The sequence below is a fragment of the Amblyomma maculatum genome, chromosome 6, assembly GCF_055883805.1.
Source record: "Amblyomma maculatum isolate TAMU_Amacu chromosome 6, ASM5588380v1, whole genome shotgun sequence".
Taxonomy (NCBI): domain Eukaryota; kingdom Metazoa; phylum Arthropoda; class Arachnida; order Ixodida; family Ixodidae; genus Amblyomma; species Amblyomma maculatum.
The window spans coordinates 31,018,793-31,040,863 of NC_139349.1; the positions used below are offsets into that span (position 1 = coordinate 31,018,793).

A 22,071-nucleotide genomic window follows, 5' to 3' on the forward strand; every position below is an offset into this window, starting at 1 on the left:
TCGTCTGTTGGCTCTTGCTTCAAGTATGATGCATACTTGAAGCAAGTTGTAGTTATACCAACGTTTGAGGTATGACTACAACGTGTCTATAGCATGTACATCCATGCCCTTTTAAGGATGCCAATACACGATTGTTAAGGAAAACACCCTGACACGCTGCTAGCTTTATGTTTCGAAGAACGTGAAGAGGGCAGAGCCGGTGATTTCTGCGTGTTGATATACTGCATAATAATACAATCCACCCATTTTACACCCTACACACATCAATTTTCTGCGCGAGCCCATCTTCGGTTCTTAATATCAAGAAAAAAAACACGTATACGGCTCCCTATAGCTACGCCATCACCGTCCATGGCTGTCAGTAGTACTCGGCTCTATTGGTATGTACTAGGCTAGCCCACAAAGCGTCGTGCCCTGCGACCCTTGACATGGACCGCATATGAAAGGTCTGTTATTTCGGGCATTCGAATACCCGGTCTCTCGGCGATGCACAAAACAGAACGAATAACATACAGAAATTAACGGCACTCCTTCCTGGAACTCCCCGATCAGGAATCTCGGTTCCTGAACAAAGAGACGCCCTTCGCTCTCGTCGATTAACCTGTTATAACCCGCGAATCTACATTATATTTGGACGTGTGCGTGTGTAGGCGCGTTTTTTTTTTTGTTTTTATAAATGCGAAGTTTCGGTAAACATAATTTTGTTAATATCTGCCACTTGTCCCGTTTGCCAATGTTCATCCTGTTTCGAATAAATCCTGACATATGCCTCTGGTATCGTTTGTTCGGTTCCATCGAGCAGTGGCCCGGACTGACGAGAGGTGGTCCAGCCCTGCAGTGAAAGCAGAAGCAAGCCATACATTTCTCTCACTTTGCCGCCGAGACCCGTGAACGACACCTGCGTCGCATTTTGCAGGCGCCCTCAGATAGCCAAAGCCAGCGATCATGTTCAGTTTCAGCTAAAATGGCACTGTCTCGCAGCTGTTTGCACAAAGAAGGAACCATGCATTTCCCTCAGCTCTTCAGCGAGTTCTCCGTGTCCGCCACGTGCATCGCATTTTGCAGGCGCCAAGGCCGGCGCGACAGGGGTCAGTGGAACACGACACTACTTGAGACGTCCGTCGCCTTCCCAGCCAGGAGGAAGGAATGCCGGCAAGGAGGAGGCGCCGCATCGGCCAGGGACGGGGATCGAGCGACGCATGCCCGTTCGAGCCAGCGCGTTGCTTCGGTGACCACACGCGGTGTCAAAAAAAGAAAAAAAGAATACGAAACAGACTGCCACGGACAGAGTGCGACTGAGCAAAGACAGAGGCTGTTCGATGTGTTGAGGCAGAAAAACGAAAGAGGACTAAAGCAAGAGGGTTAGGGGAAAGAAAACACGCTCCCCGTAAACGCAGAGTTCCACTCGAAGACGTAGCAGCGATTCTCGTGGGCATTTTGGAAAAAAGGCATGCGTCAACCGCGAAAATGACTCAAACGGGGATAGGCCGCCTGCGGTGCCGTGAAATAAACAGACGAGTTTGGGCTGTTTACGCAGGGTGCGAAGGCGACGATCGAACGGGGGGAGGTGGACAACAGAGGGCTGCCGACAGAAGCATGGCCTGTTCGTGGACGAGAGACGCAACGGCAGCGGAGGGATGGGAGTAGGCGGGAACGCAAATAAGAATGTAAAAAAAAAAAAAAAATGTTTCTTCCGAAAGAGGGGCGCTTTAGACCTGTCAAACCACCGCGTTTCGACTCAAGGACTCAGCGCAGAAAGAATTACGCTGCTCGTTTCGGGGCCAACTCGGAGGCGAGCGACCACCCGCGCACCCGAATATCGCCCCAACCTTGAAATCTGCGCTCGTCCTAAGCCGAAAAAAATGTTAGAAAATTGAGAGCAGAGACAAACAAAGAAACAGAGTAGCAATAAAAAAGGAAGAAACAAATAGTGGAAAGGGGAGCGGTTGAAGAGAACAAGATCATTTATTCATGCTGCTTATAGGCTGTTTGCGTTAGGCGGCTTACGAACCGACCGTTTGTTGAGTACTAGCAGCGACTTCTGCGCAATTGGGAGCGAGTCAAAAAAGTATTTGCTTTTGAACCGGCTGGTAAATTTTTCGCACACATACGTCGAGAAGAAGATTGCTGTTCGAGGCCGAGCAGCTCTTGATGCATCCTACCGAGTTTTCTGCCCAGAGAAAATTTTGGGGTCGGTGGGCCAAACATGAGTGGGAAAAGAGAGAGTGTATCAATATAACCGCACTTCGGAGTGGTGCGGATAGACCTTTTGTGAGAAAAAAAAATGGGATCGCTTTCATGAAACCCGAAAACTATTCGTGGTGGCGCCATCCCTGACTGCAAGGAGCTATTTCACTGACCCGAGTACAGACGTGAGACATTCTAACTCGAAGATTAAAGTAATAACTGAAGTTTAGAGCAATACTGCCTAGTGTTTCTTGATTATTTTTTTTTTTGGGGGGGGGGGGAAGGGGGGGGGGAGTGATTGGGTGTGCTTGGCCCTCCTATTGCCTCCTCTGGTGAGGGACACTGGCAGAAGGCTTTGAAATGGGATGAAAAAAAAAAAAAAAAGGATAGAGGATAAATAGTCGATGCAGTCGTGTATAGAGGACTCGTCCCCAAGACTGCACTTTGTTTTTTTTTCACGGCTGTGGCATAAATTGGCAGACACTCGTGCTCCGAGTCCGTACGCTCTAAAAATGGAGCAAAACACGATGCCCGCTCACATCAGCGCTGCAGATTGGTCTGGATGCCATATAATAAGCATCACGGCTTCATACCCTTGGTCACAAACTGCCGGGATGTCCGAAAACCAGACTGCAGTCCGGACAAGCTCGTCCACTTCTCACAAGAAATCGACTGAAAGCACTCTTTTGGACGGGGAGGCTATTTGTATTGCCTATTTACCTAATTTTCCAAAATTCGAAGTATATGTGCTAGCATGACACGTTTTATTCCACTTTCGCGTTAACTAGGAACTTTAGTGGTAGCATGCTACAAAATTTTGGGAAAGCCTAATGCACCTTAAAAGGGTAATATGATAGAGGTGTATGAGCAGCTTTCGGTTTCGTAGCAGTCAAATTATTAAACACTGATATTTGCCATGCTCGCCGATTTGTGCTCGCAGAATATTCACAAATTCTTCTCTGCATTTTTAGCCCACTTCTCTACTGACCACACAGATGATGACGTTTAGCCGCCTGCCGGTGCAGTTCTTCCTCTGTCACGTAAGAACACCTTGAGGGGGGAACTCCCTGGAAGATGCATCAAATCGTGCAGCAAATCTTTTTCTCTGAGTAACGTGGTCTTCTTTTACACTTAACATAAATTAGCTTTGCGTAACCATTTCAAAATGTTTTACTCTAGCAGCGCGTTGAATATTAGGTGACAGAATTTGCAGTGGCGTCGGTCCTATTATGTGAGTAGATTTACACAGTCCTTACAGCTATTATAAGAACGCTCATTATTCCGACAAGCTTAAATCGAGCTTTAGACTTCTGTGGAATGACGCTTTGGATCCTTCTGGTCTCCTGTGAGTTGAAACTATTAAAGACCGATTGCATGTTTCCCTTCCTATGAAGCCTACTTGTTCTGTACTAATAAAGGGGTATCAAAAATATTAGAAAAAAAAAAATAATAGCTGAACATGACTTTGAGACAAATAAGAAACAAATAAAGGCAGCACATGACCACGAGAAAAAACAAAAAAAAAAAACAAGCGAAGATGCCGAAATAGTGTTTAACTGTCTAACCACTTACCGCAGACGAGGCGCAGCGTGAAAGCCGAATTTAAAAAAAAAAATGTCAATGTCAACTGCTTTCCTCCGACGGCTGCACAGACAAGGACACGGCATGGATTGCTACTAACCTCACTAAAGTATTCTGGCACCACGAACACCGAACAGGCCGTTTTTCCCTCGGAGAAGTCGAAGACGCAAGTGATAAAGCCACTACACGTGCATTTTGTAAAGACCGAGTAAAGTGGAAGCATATGTTCGCAGCATGGCCCGAAGTGCGTCGACCTCGTCACCCCCCAAAGCGACACCGCAAACACCGCGAAGCCTACAAGCAGGCGCCCGTTTCCTGTCTCCGCTAAAAAGACCGCGAAACTGGCCGGCCATGACCGCCAGAACCGAATGGGGCGCCTGTCTTCCTCGTCTGTCGAAGCCGCTCTCCCTAAAGAGTTTTTAGGCGAACGAGCGCGCTTCCCACCCCATCGTTTAGCTTCGAACCCGCAACGCCGAAATGGCCCGGCTTATTTGCACGTGCTGGAGTTCCGTGCAGCACCAGCTAGGGTCGCCGGCGCTCTTCTTTCAGTCTGGGCGCCAAAGCCGACCAAACCTTTCTGTCAAAAGGATGGTCGTACCGGTGCAGCGGCAATGAGCTTGGCACCGACCGCGTCGAATCATATCAAGCATCTGAGTTCACTTAAAGCGAAGTGAAAATGGACAGAGGAAACACGTTCAACGCGGTAGAATCGTTGCCTTTCCATACGCTGGGCGAGGGCATCGCTGCTCGCAACCGGGGAGACGGAGTCTAATTGTTTTCCTCAAAGGGGGAGCAAGACGGGAAAAGCGGCGCCGATCCGCGAACTCCGACTGCCAGAAGCGAGCGAGTGCGGGGCGGGGGCAACGGGCGGCAGTCGTCCAATCAGAGAGCGCTACTGGGTCGGCGTCGGCTTTTTGATTGGTCGGCATGCCGTCGTTGCGCGGGAAAGAGGGAGCCAAAGGCACGGGCGCCGGGGAAACGCGGAGCTCGGACGCGGCGTCGCTTCCGTGGTGTGGTTGTCGTGGTTCGGGACGACAACGTGTGCCGCCGCCGCCTTGAGTTCGGCACCGCCTTTCCGCGGATCGCCACTGCATTGACATCACACCCTCTGCTTATATTTGTTTGTTGTTTTTGCGCTGGCTTCGAGGAGCTCCAACGTGTGGACTGTGGGCGCCCAGTGTCCCCTGAGTTGTCCCCGACTGGATCTCCCTGCAAAAGAACCGGAGGACTGCTGAAGGCACAGCTGGTGAGTACTTGGCTGAATATACGGTGTCTCCTCCACTTATTCACGTCTAATCAGCGTGTGTTGCTATGTGGAAGCTTTTAAAATTTCTGGGAACTGTAAGACGTTTAGTTCGGGAAAGAAAGAAACTGATCTCTTGCGCACAGTGCAGAAATAAGGAAATCGTTGCACTTCATAGTTCAAGCGCATGGCGCAAGTAACTGTTTTATAATATTATGGGCATAACCTTCGACCTGTTTGGCGACAACGTTTTAAAAGAATACCGTTATGCCGAAATGCGCAGATATGCTGTCACGTGGAACGCGACAACGTGTCAGCAGTGCCATTAATCGCTATTTCGGCGCTGTAAGGCATGTAATAGCAGGAATTCAGTTTTACATGGCTGCTGCTAAATACATTGAATTGATTTACGGGAATGGAAAGGCGCAGTTTCTATCACACACTATTTCTGTGGACACCTAAAACCGGGTCGTAAGGGATGGGAGGAAGGTGAGAGCGAAAGTAGAAAAAGAGGAAGAGGAGCCGCAGTGGAGGGCGGTGAAGTATACCACCTGGCATCGTACAGCCCACGGACGCCTCTCAGTTTCGCCTCCTCCGAAGCGCAGCCGAAGCCAGGCGGGTTCGATCCGGGGCACTCCGGCACAGTAGTCGGGCATCTTAACCACTGCGCCGTCATCCGTTCAATTATTCGTGCACAACTTCTTTCACGTAGGAAAATCTTTTCTTGTGACATTTCATCTTCGCACTGAATGTAGCATGACCTTTGAGAGATTTTTGAAATATATTTGGCAGACCCTTTATTGCGAACCAATAAGTTGGGTAGGGTAGGATTGGTTACCTGGCCTTTTTCGACTGTATCGTAAGCGCTCCTGAATAACTCTGTCACAAATGGATGAAGCATTAGCTGCAGGCATCCCCTTGCATCCCTTATTGACATGGCGAAATTCGCCGAATATTGTTATGTGCGTTCTTTTATTAGGGCTTGAAAATTCAACTTAAAAGTCTGGTACAGTCCCCCATGGCCTCAAATGTTCTCGAGTAGTACATCAGGTTAACTTTTCTTACGCTTGGCCAGCGTCACGGCGCATTAAACTGTCGCTTGCCGGCATTTCATTAAAGTTATACCTACCTACCTAAGCATGCGTGGCACACATCGTTTCGTCCCGTGTCCCCAGTAATATAAGGCTAAATAAAGTTTTTTCCCCTCCTCCTCCCGCGTCCCGCCGACGGAAATAGGATGCGCTGAACACAGAGCGATACATGGAAGGAGGGCAAACAATTCTACTTATTTCCGTTGAGTGAACATAGCCAAACTCATCGACACGCCACCCATTACCCGTTGTTAGCGACTTTATTTCCATTTGTCAAGCTATTCCTGCAAAATATTTCCAGCGTACGCCATGTTTGAGCGCCATACTGCGCTCTGTTTCTGACGTTAGGTGTCCCGTTTTCCAGAATATCTGGAATCGGCGTTGGGAGCGAATAATCACGAGAATGCTTCTGGCAAGTGATAGTTGTCTGGAGACATGTCCGAGCACTCATTTGTCACCGGTGGGTCGCGTGATGCCAACAAGTAATGACCGAGTTGACAGAAAGGCTGCCTACTAAGGCACTTCCTTTAAAACGGGGATCGAGCCCTGGACTCTTCGATACCCCCTCTGACGCTGACAAAAGCAGACGTGCTGATAGATGGCTTTGTTAAGCCAGGCTTTATGGCTTACATACATGTAAAAGCCATATATATGTACAAATACAAAGGGCGACAGTCGCCCAATAAGAGAGCGCTAATCGGTGCGTCGGCTTTTTGATTGGTCGGCATGTCGTCGATCGTCACGCGGGAAAGAGGGAGCCAAAGGCACGAGCGTGAGGTGTATATATATATATATATATGAAGGAAAGAAGCCAACAGTTATACCTGCCTACCTCACATTTATTGAATTTTGTGAAGAGCCATGGCGGGGATTTTTAGCTCAAGATCCCGGCACAGGATTTTATGAGTAACAGGACCTTTAATGTCATCGTGTTCAAATCACGCTTAAAACAAATGTGAATAACACAGAAGTATAGTGATAACCATGCGGTGCATGAAGAGAACCAGAACTAATGCAGCTGCGCGTATTGCTGTGTCAATTAAAGGCGTCCATCCGGAAGTCATAGAAGAAATCACAAAGAGAGCACTTAGCTGCGAGCTCATTGAGCAGGTGTATCGATGGCAACCACCTTGACGACATTGATCAGCCCATCTCACTTCCTGATGGCTAACGAAAAGATTTAAATTCAACAAATGTGAGCGCAGCGTGGTAGCCGGCTAGCGAATCCAAGTTGTTGCGACTCTATAGGGAGAAGGAAAAGAAAATGCACGGGCCTAGGGTGCCTCGATGCGCGCACCCCCCACCGCCGCTCCGGATCGAGGCACCCTACACGGGCCTTCTGGATGGAATATAGGAGCGTCCCCTTTGAAACGGGGTGGTAGCAGTTTGTTATTATGCTCATTTTTCTCCCTACATCTTAATTATTGTTTTAGATTGGTTAACTATACTATCATTCTATTTATTGAATTTTTGTTTTTTACATTACTAATATTATGTAACTTTTCTGCTTTTAAGCCAGCAATCTTCCAGTCGTTTTTTGCTAAGCGATCCACCGCATGTTTATTCACCCGGCCAATGGCATCTCTAAACCCCAGAGCTTCAGGAAGAGTGATTGCGCCTGCACCAACTTCCGGATGGATACCATTACATTCGAGTATAATATGGTCAATTGTTTCACTGTAGTTACCACATACAGCACATGCGTCATCTTCATTGTTAAATTTCTTTTTGTAGCTGCGTGTTCTAAGGCAGCTTGATCTAGCTTCAAAAAGTAGGGTACTGCCTCTTGAGTTATCAAAGAAAGCTTCCTTCCTGATCTGCCTTTTCCACTTTCGGTATAATTCTACCCTCTGTTTCTTTTACATCAAATTTATCCTAATTTTACCTTCTGTGTTTGTCGCCTGTTTCTTAACGCTCTTTATCTCTTCGTCCTTGTGACGAATTCCGAAATTGTCACTCTGTGCACCTCTGTCCGTAGAGATATTAGGATCGGAGCATAAACTGCACTATATCGCTCTCAGTATAAAATGCATCTGCGGACAGGGCAATGTCAAAGTTAGGTGGCCAGCGAACATGCATTACTAGCATTCCTGAGAGGCGCGAAACCTTGTGCGCAACATTTTTTTTTTTTTTCCGGGTTATACTAGTTGCTTCAAGTTTTTCGCCGATGTGACTCTCACGTTCACTTTCGTCATTTTTCATTCGTTTGTCGATGATACGCTGAATTTCTCGACAGCTATAGGTACATTTGCCTTATTTGAGCATCATGAAATGATTCCATAAGAAATGCTGTGCTTCAGGTAAATCTACATTTTTGTAAACACGCTTTGGTACCTATAGAATGCCGAAGTAATTTTTACACGCCTTCTCTGGGGCTCAAACAATGTCGCCATTGAGCCTCACGTCATTATGTGCAAAAAGAAGCCACCAAACAGTTATTTTTAATAAAGCCAGTGCTGCACGCACCACAGGAAAATAAGGCAAACGGCTGTTTATCGAAGACAATATCAGAAAAAAATTGTTTTCCGCTCGCACTAATTTACGTAAAGTAATCTGCAACCGCAGATCGATTCGCATTCTGTGTTTGCTGACTGACAGCTGCAATTGTGTGATCGCGGTGAACGTAAGAACAGCAGACAGCAGAGGAACATGGAGGGCTAGTTGATTATCTTGGAAAACAACAAAATACACTGCGCGGACTTTCCAGCGAGAAAACATGCAAATGGGACGCAGCAGAACTCTTTCGACTTTCCTTTGTTCATTTTCTTACTGTCACTTGGCGACGTATAACGATGAGTCAAAATCGGAGATACCGTTTTACAAAGCACGAGTAACAGATACTGCGCCGACCTTGTTTCAGTGGTTTGTCGCGAAGGGGGCGAGGAATCGTTGCAAAAAATCTTCAGATCGTAAAATGCCAAATATCGTACACAATCTTTTACGATGTTATTCTACTTTTACTAATAGTTTATTTGTCAGCTATGCACCATAGCATATAAAGGAGCTTCCCAAACAACTGTTTTAAGGGATATTGGACAAACCCGGGATTAAGACCTTTTGGAAACATTAAGGCTTGCAGGTTTAAAATCGTGCGCAAATCACCAGGTATACAATGGTGCAGTTGTGTCGTATAGCAGGGAAGATCGAATACTCTAGTGTGGCTCTGCTCCTCCAAGCATCACAGATACGTTCGCAGGTTCGTGATGAGCGTCCGACAACTCCATAGCGTGCAGCAAAAACACCGACAGAGGGCAACAGCGTCAGCTTAATGCTCCCATAGCAATCTTCCCAAGTTCTCCTAGTGCACACACAGACAAGCTCGGGAGCGCACAATGTCCAGAGTGGTGAAGGCAATCAATCCCGGTCCCCCTGATTGCGCTCACCGGGCGTTAAGCAATATTGAGCGGCACGCCGCCAGACAGAGACGCTCCATCAGGGCGCTATGAACGAAGCGAATTGCCTCGTCCATTAGTCTCTTGCGGGCGAGGCTGCCAGGGAATAAAGCTGCTCAACCGCAAAGCGCTGTTTCAATTGGGGCAGGCAGGGTTGCCCGTCGGGATTCGAGAATTATGATCTCACGCTTTCGCTGGGTTCCCTTGTGTGTCTTGTAGTGCGAGAGCTATTACGCTTCAAAACGGCCGCTGTTATAAATGTCTTGGGTGTCTATCGGCGTACGAAGCCGCTTTGTCTTTCGCTCTTATGCTTTTTTTTTTTTTTCTTGCAGCCAGCTCGGTTAATCTCGCAATCTTGAGTGGCGCCCTCAGCAAGCGCGGGAAAAGAGCACCATTCATGCACGCGCCGCTTTCGACTGCTCCAATCAAATAAAGACCTTCACGATTCCTGCGAAACAGGAATGGACTTCTTCCCACGGTCTCTTTTTCAAAGCACTGAGATATTCAACATGCTTCCTCCAATTAGGCCTATTGCGAATTTACAGAACTACCTGGTGGTGGTTCAAAGGTTTGCTTCACGACGATGCAAAAAAGGCATTCCCGCTTACTCCAGCGTGAGCAGAAAAACGAATTGACTCGTTTGGGGAAAAAGCATTAGTTCGGGCAGCTCCGTAGTGATTCGTGCGAAGATTACCAGAAGCGAGTTCAGAGCGATGGGGAGGACAGCTGAGAAGACATATATGGCGGCGATACATGTATAGAAAGAAGGTGTGAACAAAGAATATTGAAAGGAAGACTAGATGGTCGCCGGTATCAGCATGACTACGCTGTAGAAAGTGGTTTACTACGGCCGCCCACGGAGCTCATCTCTTTGCCTTGTCCTGAGTTTAAGCCCATTGGCTACTAGCTTTTTTTCTATGTTGCTCGGAGGAGGCTTCACGGCCACGTCGATGAAATCGAGGAATGCGGATAGTAATTCTTCTGCACTCAAGTGATTTCAAATAATTAACATAATCATCACGACATTATTAATTATCATCATCAGGCGCCAAGCTACGTTCATTGCAGGCAAGTGTATCTTCCGGTAGACTACGCTAACCCCGTCCTGCGCAGCTTTGGCTAACAGATACCGCACAAGCTTCGTAACATCGTGGTTATTATCCATTTGCTTCCCTGACGTGGAGTGGACTTACTTTATCGTAGACAGGTTAAATAAATTAAGTGAAGGTTTAATTAAGCCGTACACTAAAGAAAATACTGGAACCGTACTTGGTGCACACCTGAGCTCACACGAAAAGAGGACACACGGTCCATCTCCCAGAAGTAAAAAGTACAGTTATTGCACCATCCGCTTTTGTCTCTTCTCTTCCACCGTCGCACTCGAAGTAGGGTGTCTCGCTCCGCCCCCCTCCCCGCTCCGCTTCGAAGTCCTTCAAAACGCCACCAGTGCGAATCACAAAAAGGCTGCTCCCACTGCCGCCAGAGAGAAAAAAAAGTCACTCACGTGAATAAAGACATAACAACACAATCGTCAACGTGGTGGTGATGATGATGATGATGATGCATTTTTTTTTACGGCACACGGCCGTAGGTGTTTGGTTTACTCAAGGTGAGGTCAAAGGCTCGAGCCAAGCACCAGACCAGAAGAACGCTTTAATGCCTATTCTATCACCGGTGGTATACTAGGCGGCACCAGGGATCGAACCACCCACCTCTCAAACATGAAGCTAATGCTCGAAACACTAGGCTGCCTCTATAGCAGCGGTCCGAATCTCATCTGTCCTTCTTACTATACGTTTTCCCTCTCTTGGAATTCACTATGTTCTGTTGCCTTAGGCGGGTATCGGTTTCCTTTTGTATATTTTACAGGTCCTGTCCTTATGACAGTTCCTCGTGTGAGCGTACTTCCTAATCACGATCTAAACCCCCTTCAGGCGGTGCCAAAAACGAAATGCCCTTCCCACGCAGCACCCAGGTGCGGGCCGCCCATGGAGAGCTCGGAGGCGAGCCGGTGGTCTCCCAGCAGGCACTCCGAGTCGCCCCCGGCCCCCGTACTGCTCCTGTCGGCGGGAACCAAGGCCCTCCAACTGTCGGCCAGCGCCGGCAGCGGGACGGCGTCGGGCGGCCGCAGCGGAGGCGGCGGGGGTGGCCGGAGCTTCTCTATAGACAGCTTGCTGGCCGAAGACGCCTCGCGAAGGATGCCGCTGGACCTGAGGCCCTCGCAAATGACATCGGCCAGGGTCGCAACTGCCGCGCCCCCACCGCACCAGGCCATGGCGGCCGGGGCGTGCCTGAGACCACTGCCACTGCACCACCCGGCGCTGAGGCACCACGCACCACCGGGATCCTATGAACCGCAGCAAGCCACGGCAGCTGCAGTGGCCCAGCAGTACGGCATGACGGCGGCAGCCGCGGCTGCAGCGGCATCGCCAGCGGCGTGGCTCGCTGCAGGCCGGCCCCTTTTCTTCACCTTGGCAGGCAAGCCATGCTTTGTTTCGCGCCAGCCCTCGTGGGTGGCTCAGTGGCCTCGGCGTTCGCATATATAAAAAACAGGGGCACGTGAACGAGCCCTGGGAAACTGTAGTGTCCAAAACACTCGTGCAGACGGCCGAAATCAGCCCATATGCAGGGTCAGGCATTTAAACTTCACACTAGAAGTAGCTGTTTTATCCAACTTTGTTTCTGCCGTTTAATTTCAATTCTTTTTTTTTTTGATAAACTTCACGTTGCAACGTCCTTGAACAACAAATAATTCGGAGTCTAAGTGTTCAGTAAGTGTCGAACCGGTGCATGATAACTTTCACCGTGTAGTGAAAGACCTCGAGTTTGGCATGTTTTATAATGTCAGACGCAAAAGCGATACATGTGAGTCCAAGAAAAAAGCGTCCAATTTCTTTCTAGCTTGATCTGCCGGCGTGCCTCGTTCAGTCACGCGGGGCCGTAAGCCGACGTCTTGCCTTTTTGCACGATGGAAGATGACGAATTAAGATGACGTGAAATAAACAGATAAACTCAAGCAAAGGAGTGTAGCTAGTGATTTTCCGGTGCAGGAAGAAACGTCCGTAGCTGTCACTGACGATGATTCAAAGGCACTTAGAAGGAGTAAGGACGATCTGATATATTGTCTGTGAAATTTACATATGCAGAAGGTATATAGTATTGTTTTCGCCGACGATACCACCACATATGGAAGTATTCATATCTTAAGAAAACAAATTATAGAAGCTCTCCTCTTTGGAATTGTTTGCTGGGAGATTTTTTTTAGAGATCCACACACTAAGCGTACTTTAAAAATAAGCGAAGTCGAATGATTCCTCGCCCGTTGTGCCCGCTGATCCGAGACAAGATTTTCGCGAAGCTGCACATTGCCGAAAATGAAAGGCACTAAAATTTTGCGAGTCAAACGGAGAATTTAGGCTACGGTTAGCGCGGTGTTATAATTTTCAGTTATCTGCAGCTGTTCGTATAACTACGGCCGTAACTTGACTTCTCATCAGTGTCTAGAGTGGTTCGCTGTTCTCTCTCTCTCTCTCTCTCTAAAGACAGGCGACATAAGGCATTACTGATAGTATCAACACAAGAAAAAGTATGCGGGCCCTGTCGAAATTTAAATAGAGATACGTCCAGCTTGGAAAATTTACCGGTATAACCAGGGCATGGCTGGCACGAAACAGCGATAGCAACAGGCCATGGGGAAAAGCCGAGGTTTTGCAGAGGATCAAACTGGAATTTTGTTATTGTTGTTGATGAGGACGATTATCTTTTACTGAAGCGCTTACCCTTGCTGTCCAATCTGCAGAGATGTACGGCATCGGAGCACCGAAACCTTCGGGACGGAGGCCCAGGAAGCCGGGAGTCGAGCGCAAGCCTCGGCAGGCCTACAGCGCCAAGCAGCTCGAAAGGCTCGAGGCCGAGTTCAAGGTGGGACCCCGGAGAATAATACGCGTCCCACTGTAAATTACGACTGGGAACTTCCTATCGACAAAACCTGCAATGTGTGTTTTCTTTTTTTTTTTTTTTTTGACATGCATGATGTCGAAAACTTGTTTCCAGAAAAAAAAAAATATGGTACACTGAAAAAAATGACTACAAAATTTAATTAAAACCCCCCAGGTTGTCTTTATCACTTTCGATTATTCTCGTATAAAGAAGCAGGAATCACATAGCACTTTCGAAAGTACCAGCCACATAAATGCTCTTCCAATCGGCCTGATCTTCCTTTTCTGGTCGTTGTCTTGTTCTTTTCCGTGCAGCAAGAAATGATAATTGTCAATCACCTTTGTTTGAAACAACCATGTGTAACTCCAAAGCCTGCTTAGGAGCGAAGAGTTATGAGCAGGCGGTTTCCAGCTGGCTGAAGTTGGCGGCTACTTCCACGATGCTTCTTCTTTTCTTCTTTTTTTTTTTTTTGGGGGGGGGGGGGGGAATTGACAATAAAGTTCCCCGTCGAGTGCAGCTGAAGTGTTTAGAAAATTATACGTTAGTTTGGCCCATGGAAAGAATTCCTTGCTAATATTACCATATATTATATTACGAGCCATCTAGAATTCGTCACATTTTACCTAAGCGTAACAATCGAACCACGGAGAAATGAAAAAAAAAAAAAAAAAAAGAATAGGACGAGAAAACTATTCGAGTTATATTAATATCATTTTCATTCTGTTCATGACTGTTCGCCTATGAAGATGAACGAATCGCGCATATTATCCCTCGAGAAACCACTCCAAAAGTGTTTTCTAGAAAAGTGGATAGAAATAACAGTAAGGTCGACTAGTTGGAGTCCGTTGATTTATTGCTCGGTTGCCATCTCTAAGAAGACAACCGATGGAACATAACTGCCACGGACAGATGGTATTTGGAATTGGCGCCGCGAGAGCCGTCCTCTACGTTTGTGCTCTTTCTTTCGCATTTTCGCGCGCTAATTGACTTTGAAAGGAAGCGCGTGAGCTCGTGGCTCCTTCGAATACCGGAGGAACGTTCTATCATACTTCCTTGGGGTGACACCCGCGCCCGACAAAGCGCTGGTGCGGTGCTTATTCCGCTTTTGAAATCACAGCCATGGAGCTTCAAGTCCTTACAGTTAAAAAAAATTAACGCACGCATCGTTGTACTCACATTTCTTTGGGAACGTTTCTTTACGCGTGGGCTGGCTTTTCGAAAGGGCCTTTGGGCCAGAAATGGGAAAAATTTGTTCATCCACAGCTCCGAGGGTAAACATACTTCCGAAATTCGAATAACCTGTATGCCTATTATTCGAGGTCGGCTACAATTCGCTAACTGAAACCAAGGGCTTGGGATTGTTAAAATACGAATTATTGTAAATTTTAGTTAATCAGCTTACTAGGCAACAGTAGTAAACTGACTTTAAATTTACAGGAGTACTCATTGTGTTACATAAGCCTTTTTCAAACCTCAAAACGCCATTTTTTTTTCTTAATTCGTGGCGAGCTTCCGTGAAACTTCTCGTATATGTTTTATTTCTCTATTCTGAGAGGATATTCAGTCCGCAGAAACAGATTAGGTGTCGTTAGTTGGTGTAGCTGTACGTCTAAGGGGACGAGAAAAGCAGTTGGCAGTCGATGAAGGAAATGGGGTTGCAGCGAATCATCTGTAGAAATATACTTCTAAAACCAGGAAATATGGCATTATGCGGCTGACACAGGAGAGATGGATAAGCGTATAACGTAAAGAGGCATTTGTCCAGCGGCGAGGGTAATTGGATTGATGACGATGAAGAGACTGTCCGTGCGAAATAGTCCACTTTGATGGACGCAGATCGCGACTTTATGGGCCACGATTGCAGCGAACTGGGATAAGCCGTCAATCGTCGATGAATGCGGAAGTTGTGCGTTTGGGAAAAAATGTGTTAATTGGGGTGCTCTTGGAAATGTGGTGCATGAGCTGAGAGCGATGATTGAAATTTTCGCGCATATGCCGAACTACTCGCAGGTGGACAAGTACCTCAGCGTCAGCAAGCGCATGGAGCTCTCGGCTACGCTCAACCTGACCGAAGTACAAATCAAAACATGGTTTCAAAACAGAAGGTGGGCCCTTTTCCTACGGTACGAGAATTTAAAAACGAATTAAGTTAGTAAAAATATGGCGATCGTTAATTTCCTCTGCTGGTAGAAATAAGAGGTATGGTGGAGCACTTCGCGGGAGTAGCCGTAATTTGTTCCCTGCACGTGAGTCTGAACAGGAAACTATCAGCAACGAATTCAATTGTCGCCGGTTTAAAGACGCGCAATACTACTCTTGAAATAAAAGTGATGAGAAAAAAATTCTTCCCCAAGCATTTTGTGCACGGGACACAAACGAGTGGGACACCCATATTGTTCCATAATCATTAGTTCGAAAGACTCCATTTCATTTCAGCTATGTTCCGAATGCATTTAGAGACTTTTTTAATGAAATTCTTCCACCACTCATGAATTTAGCCAGTGCGCAGAAAGCCTACGCTCCTCTGATTAGAAGTGCCGTGCGAGCGTGTTTTATGATTATAAAGTCCACTGCTCACAGCCGCACTTATCGCCGTGCGCAGGACCAAATGGAAGAAGCAGATGACGGCGCGCATGAAGCTCGCCCAGCGACAGGGGCTGTGGGCGCCGCACTACCTGGCTGCACCGAACCACCCGTTCGGCTCCTTCCTGGGCGCACCCGGCTTCTACGGAGCCACTCCGGCACCGTGCGCCAACTCGGTGGCACGGGAACGCAGTCCGTCGCCAGACCCTTCCAGGGACGACAGCTCTACCGAGGACAAGTAGAGCGGACACGCAACAGCCAACGCGGCAGTGATAACAATCGTGTCGAGGTGCTGGCGGACCCTGACGGCAACAGAAGCGGCCGAGCTCTCCGATAAGCTGCACTGACACGAAGCTGCCGTTTCTGATCTTGGCAGCAACACGTGCCCATATGGAGAGTGTCAGGATCTCCAAGGTGGTCCTCCATACCAACAGTCTCACATCGAGCACGGACCAGAAAGCAGCGGCATCGTCGTGGATGACGGGCCTATAGCGTCTGGCTGCTAGAGATACTACAACACAGTGACTGTTTTGAAGCGCAAGTTTAATGGTGAAGCGGCACTAAGATGGCCGCCCTCGCTTGCGGACGAAGTCGGTCTAATACACTGTGCAATCGAAATGACCGATGCGCTGGCGAGAGAATCACGGTGTTCCAAAAAACGGACAGTGTCAACCGATGGTTCCGAGCAGGGCCTCGGAACAGACTTCCCACTCTGTGCAGATGAACTGCGGGTCAGTGCTGCGGTGGTAGTTATAATCGTGTCAAGCTATGTGACAAGATGTGGAATGTGATAGCAGACCCGAGATCTCCGCAAAGTTTGCTGTGCGCAGACTTTTCTATATTTCCGGCTTCTAAGTGAACTATTGCCACACGCTACTCCGTTATCTTACTTGGTTTAATTGTGCAATCTGTTGTTGTTTTTTCTTCCAGGCATTGAGCAAGTAGTCGAAACCATAGAATAGCTCAATATAACCTAAAAGGAAAGCTTTCGCCACCGTCTAAGTGAGTTTAATAACGACGAATTCATTCGCCGCCGGAATGCTGGAAACACAAGATATCGTATTAGGCTTGGCTAGTGTTGGGCCAAAAACGAGGATTTGCCTCAACAGTGGTTCAAAAGTTCAATGTTGCTTTTTCACTTCTTCAGTGCGGTTAACGCAAGGGTTAGGTTGCTATAAAAACCCACCGCATTTCTTTGAGCTTCGCCACCCGTGTAGTACACTCTTGCGGCTAAATCCGCGTTCTATGGCCAACAATAGCATAGAAGAATATGAACTCATCATCACGGCATTCCTGCACCTGTACATGATGGTTAAATGACGGCGCCGCCAGCCTTCTCTCTAGGCAATATTAGGAAACTCTGCGGTTGCCTCCAGTTCAGAAGGAAAACCGCTGAAAGCGATAGATCGCCGCGATGGTCGAATCTAAAACATAATGGCGGTTGGCTTAGGCTCTAAGGCAAAACAAGTAATGGGGTTTTCTTAGATTTCTGGGCAGGTGTGTCCAGTTGCAGAAGCACAGCAATGCACCATATTTATCTTTTTTTTTTCTTTCTGCTTCATAAGCTTGGCGTTAAGGCCTGTGCACTCGAATGGAAATGGAGGACGATTCGGTCGGACATTTTTCTGGTGAAGGCGCGCAAGGCCAGTGCAAAGAGGTGTCTCGGTCCCTTCGTCTCCTCTTGCCTCGTGGTGTTGCTTTCCTTCACCAAGAAATCTGTACGCTCTGAATCAAGCCACTGGATGCAAGCACCTCGGAGGCAAGCAAAACTTCTAGAAAACTTTTCAGGTTTAGTAATGAATTCAATTCATCAGATTACAAAGATTTCGGGCTCAAGAAAAAGCAGGTTAACATCTGCAGCAACTGCTGATAGTAGGTGCAAATGTTTCCAGAGGCAGCTGACCATCACTATAATCAAGTTCGATTTTAGTTAGTTACAAGGCGCACAAAAGAGGGCAGCTATTTTCCAATGGAAACTCGAGAAACGTCGCCTGTCTATAGAATCTCTCGCGCAATCACTGTCGATTGTAAATATGAGGGAAGAAGAATTAGCCCTAGCTTTCTAACGGCCTGACGCGTATCGTTTATTCGCGAAAATCGCAATGACCGAAAAGGATTCCCCATACTGCGACTTAAGCAGGATGCAATAACAAACTTTATTACTATCGCGTTTCCTTGTCTCCTTAATCAAATAAATGCACAATAACCGGTGCATGAAACTGCGACCAAGTACATCAAAATCAGAAAAATACTTCAATAAAAACACAACCTAATCGAAGGAAGGATAAATTTGCGAACACGCGCCGCTCAAGCAAGTCAGCGAAAGAAATCTTGGAAGCTCAATCAAACAAACGTGCAATACAAATCAGCTTCATGCTTTCGCGGAATTGTTCGCACTCACTTTCTGCTTCGGTTCCGTTTGTGAGTTTACGTTGTTTTCTCTTTATTACGAAATAAAAGAAAAAGGACTTCCATCAGTGCATCTGTTGAAATGTTTGGTTTGGTTTGGTTTGTGGGGTTTAACGTCCCAAAGCAACTCAGGCTATGAGAGACGCCGTAGTGTAGGACTCCGGAAATTTCGACCACCTGGGGTTCTTTAACGTGCACTGACATCGCACAGCACACGGGCGCCTTGCTTTTCGCCTCCATCGAAAAGCTGCCGCCGAGGCCGGGGTTCGATCCCGCGTCCTTGGGAACAGTAGTCGAGCGCCGTAACCACTGCGCCACCCCGGCGGGGTATCTGTTGAAATGTCTCCCAACCACTGTGGCTATAGGACGCAATGGCATGCTCCTGCCTTTTACTCGCAGGTGAGTTGCTGGGTGAATTGTAATGATATGAAGGTTCCCTCCGTGCTTGGACATTACCTCAGCCTACGATACGCATTCAGTACTCGCGTAGGAGCAAGAAGTTTGCAGTGCCGAGTTCTGATATTAACTTTTCCTGCATTTAAATCCTCCTAACACGTACAGCCCGAAAATTTTTGACAGTGTCCAACATCGAATTGCGAAATTTTGAAGGACCCGCAGCACATGTCCTGAATTGAACATTAACGTTATGTTTGACGCTCTTTTCCAGTAAGGGCCCCGGTTACAAATGCTAAATTCATCATCCTCATCACCGCCACCGTCTTGTCGCAATAATAATAATAATAATAATAATAATAATAATAATAATAATAATAATAATAATAATAATAATAATAATAATAATAATAATAATAATAATAATAATAATAATAATAATAATAATAATAATAATAATAATAATAATAATAGTAATAATAATAATAATAATAATAATAATAATTTTTCTTGAATATGACGAAGCTGGAATTTTCTTAGTATTTGACCCAGCCGAATACTTTCAAATGAACTGTCGTCGTCTATGATGCCACATTGGGTGCACAGCATAATTCGAGCTGCGTTTTCTACGCAGCGTGAGGCACCGCACGAGATAGAAAGGATCAGAAAAGGAACTAAAAGATGATCTGTAGCACCGTTTTTCTCCGGCTTTGTAGTGCTGAGGAGCAGTGTCTGCAGGAAGCGAAGAAGCTTTTTATCTTTCGAACAGTGCATTTTGAAGGACTCTATGCACAGACCTGAGATACCAGTTAATTATCATTGGTTTTAAAGAAGCTTTTACGTGCATCTGACGATCGTACAATGCGCTGCCCATTCAGCACATAACCATCAGCCTGACTGCGTTTAATCTATGACCAAGATCTCTTACGTGTCTCTCCAACTAAGCCGGCCCTGTGCGAGCTGCATCTATTTGATACCCGCAAATTTCCTTATCTTATCTGCCCACCTTACTTTCTCCCACCCTCTGCTATCTTGCCTTCTCTAGGGATCCACTCTCTCGCCCTTAGAGGTCGCTGGTTACCTTGCCTTCGCAATTACATGCCCAGTCCCTGCCCATTCCTTCTTGATTTCAACTAGAATGTCATTAACTCGCGTTTCTTTCCTGATTCATTCGGCACGCTACCTATCGCTTAACGTCATTCCGCCATTTTTTCATTCCACAAATCCCCGCGTGGTCCTCAATTTAAGTTAAACTGCTTTCGTGTGCCTCCACATTTCTGCTATACAGATGAGCAACAGCAAGATACCGTTATACATTTTCGCCTTGAGGGATATGCTGGTAACCTATCTGCGCTCATGATCCGATTGGCCGAAAGTGCCCAGTCCAATCTGATTCTTGTCATTTCCCTTTCGTGATCAGGGGTCGGTGACTTATACGTGTCCTGCAGATGTATTCCCTTACCACTTCCAGTGACTCGCTGCCTATTGCAAACTTTTGTTCTTTTCCGAAGTTGTTGAGACGACTTCTGCAATATTAATTTTTTGGCCTAGCATTATGCTTTGCCTATGTATGTCGTTATTCATCTTTTGCAATTCGCCACCTGGGGCACTTTCAACAGCGAATCTCAGAATACTGAGATAGTCTCTAAAAAACCCGTATACCTAACAGTTCTGGAGGCGGAGAACAGTACTGCATAGATCGTGTCTCCTTGCCTAACGCCCTTCTTTACTGGGATTTGTTGCAATATTAATGAATACTATGGTTCCTGTGCTGCCACTCCAGATACCTTCCAGTACTTTGATATTTCGCTCATCTACATTCTGTATTCGCAACTTCAGTGCGACTGCTGAGGTTTCGATCGCGTCAAATGCTTTCTCGTAATCAATGAATGCTATTTTCAGGGGCCGGTTACATTCAGAGCGTTTTTCTATCGTCTGGTTGATAGCATTAATATTTTCTATTGTGGAGAAGCCTTTGCGAAAGCCTGCCTGGTCCTTTGTCGGTTGAAGTCTAAGGTTGCCCTGATTCTATTAGCGATTACCTTAGTAAAGCTTTTTTACGTAACGAATAGTAGGCTGCTCGGTTGGTAATTTTTCTGTGTCTTGACGTTCCCTTCCTTATAGATTAAGGTAGTGTTACCTTCGGATTTCGGAAGAATGACACACAATATCCCCACCCTCCTGTCCATTCCTACGCCGTGTTTTGATGATGATGTGGTGTTGTTCTAGGTATATTTGTCGTGTGTGTGTGTGTGTGTGTGTGTGTGTGTGTGTGTGTGTGTGTGTGTGTGTGTGTGTGTGTGTGTGTGTGTGTGTGTGTGTGTGTGTGTGTGTGTGTGTGTGTGTGTGTGTGTGTGTGTGTGTGTGTGTGTGTGTGTGTGTGTGTGTGTGTGTGTGTGTGTGTGTGTGTGTGTGTGTGTGTGTGTGTGTGTGTGTGTGTGTGTGTGTGTGTGTGTGTGTGTGTGTGTGTGTGTCTGTGTGTGTGTGTCTGTGCGCGCGTGCGTGCGTGCGTGCGTGCGTGCGTGCGTGTGAGGAGAGGAAGGGAACCCTACCGCGATGTGATAATTCGAGAGAATGAATTTCTTTATACACTTTTTTACGAATAACGAATACTTCAAAAGGCCTCATTGAAGCGGTATTACATGAGGGAGTGGAACAATCAGTAGATAAATCTCTCGGTGGATGGTCTGATGATAATGAGCTGGCAGGTAATTCCTATTCCTGACTAAATGAACAAAGAAGGGAGACAAATGTGCAGGTGTCTGGGAAGGGGGTGGGTAGGCAGCCTTCCCATGGTTTGTGCAGTTAAGGATATGGTGGTTGGGGCTGGCAATGAACTTCAGAAATGGATGATAGAAAAACTTTTGTAATCAACACGGTGTGATTATCTTTCCGCTGTCAGCTAAGATTGGAAGGTCACCGCTTCACTTAAGTTCAGAGCCACTAACGTTATAAGAATAGGCCAAGAAGATGAACTGAGCAACGCAATTTCGTACAGTGTCGAGAGTAGCTGAAAGAGTATTGCGATGACGGTCCCAAACTGTGCATATGCATTTCATTTTGGGGCAAATAAGTGTTAAATATGCGAGAGATTTCACTTATGAAGATGTTTGTCGTGTTGTAAAGCTTATGGCAGGCTCGTGAAACTGAACGTATGCACAGGTACATAACATATTTTTATATTGCAAGCACCGAACTTTCCTGCAACCTGCGACTTTTCACTGCTGTACAAAGTGAAACGTTCTAAAGAAAT

At 46.7% G+C, this 22,071-nt stretch overlaps 2 protein-coding genes across 2 annotated transcripts in view; one reads left to right on the forward strand and one right to left on the reverse strand.

Moving 5' to 3' along the window:
- The window catches only part of Grp170 (hypoxia up-regulated Grp170 co-chaperone protein), a 534,702-nt gene that overhangs the window by 174,478 nt on the left and 338,153 nt on the right, over positions 1–22,071 (reverse strand). The window lies entirely within an intron of this gene.
- Positions 11,483–16,258, forward strand: LOC146185396 (uncharacterized). The gene is made up of 4 exons (XM_084605521.1): positions 11,483–11,972; positions 13,294–13,415; positions 15,444–15,538; positions 16,036–16,258. Exons 1-4 carry the CDS (start codon positions 11,483–11,485, stop codon positions 16,256–16,258), a joined length of 930 nt encoding a protein of 309 aa, XP_084461647.1.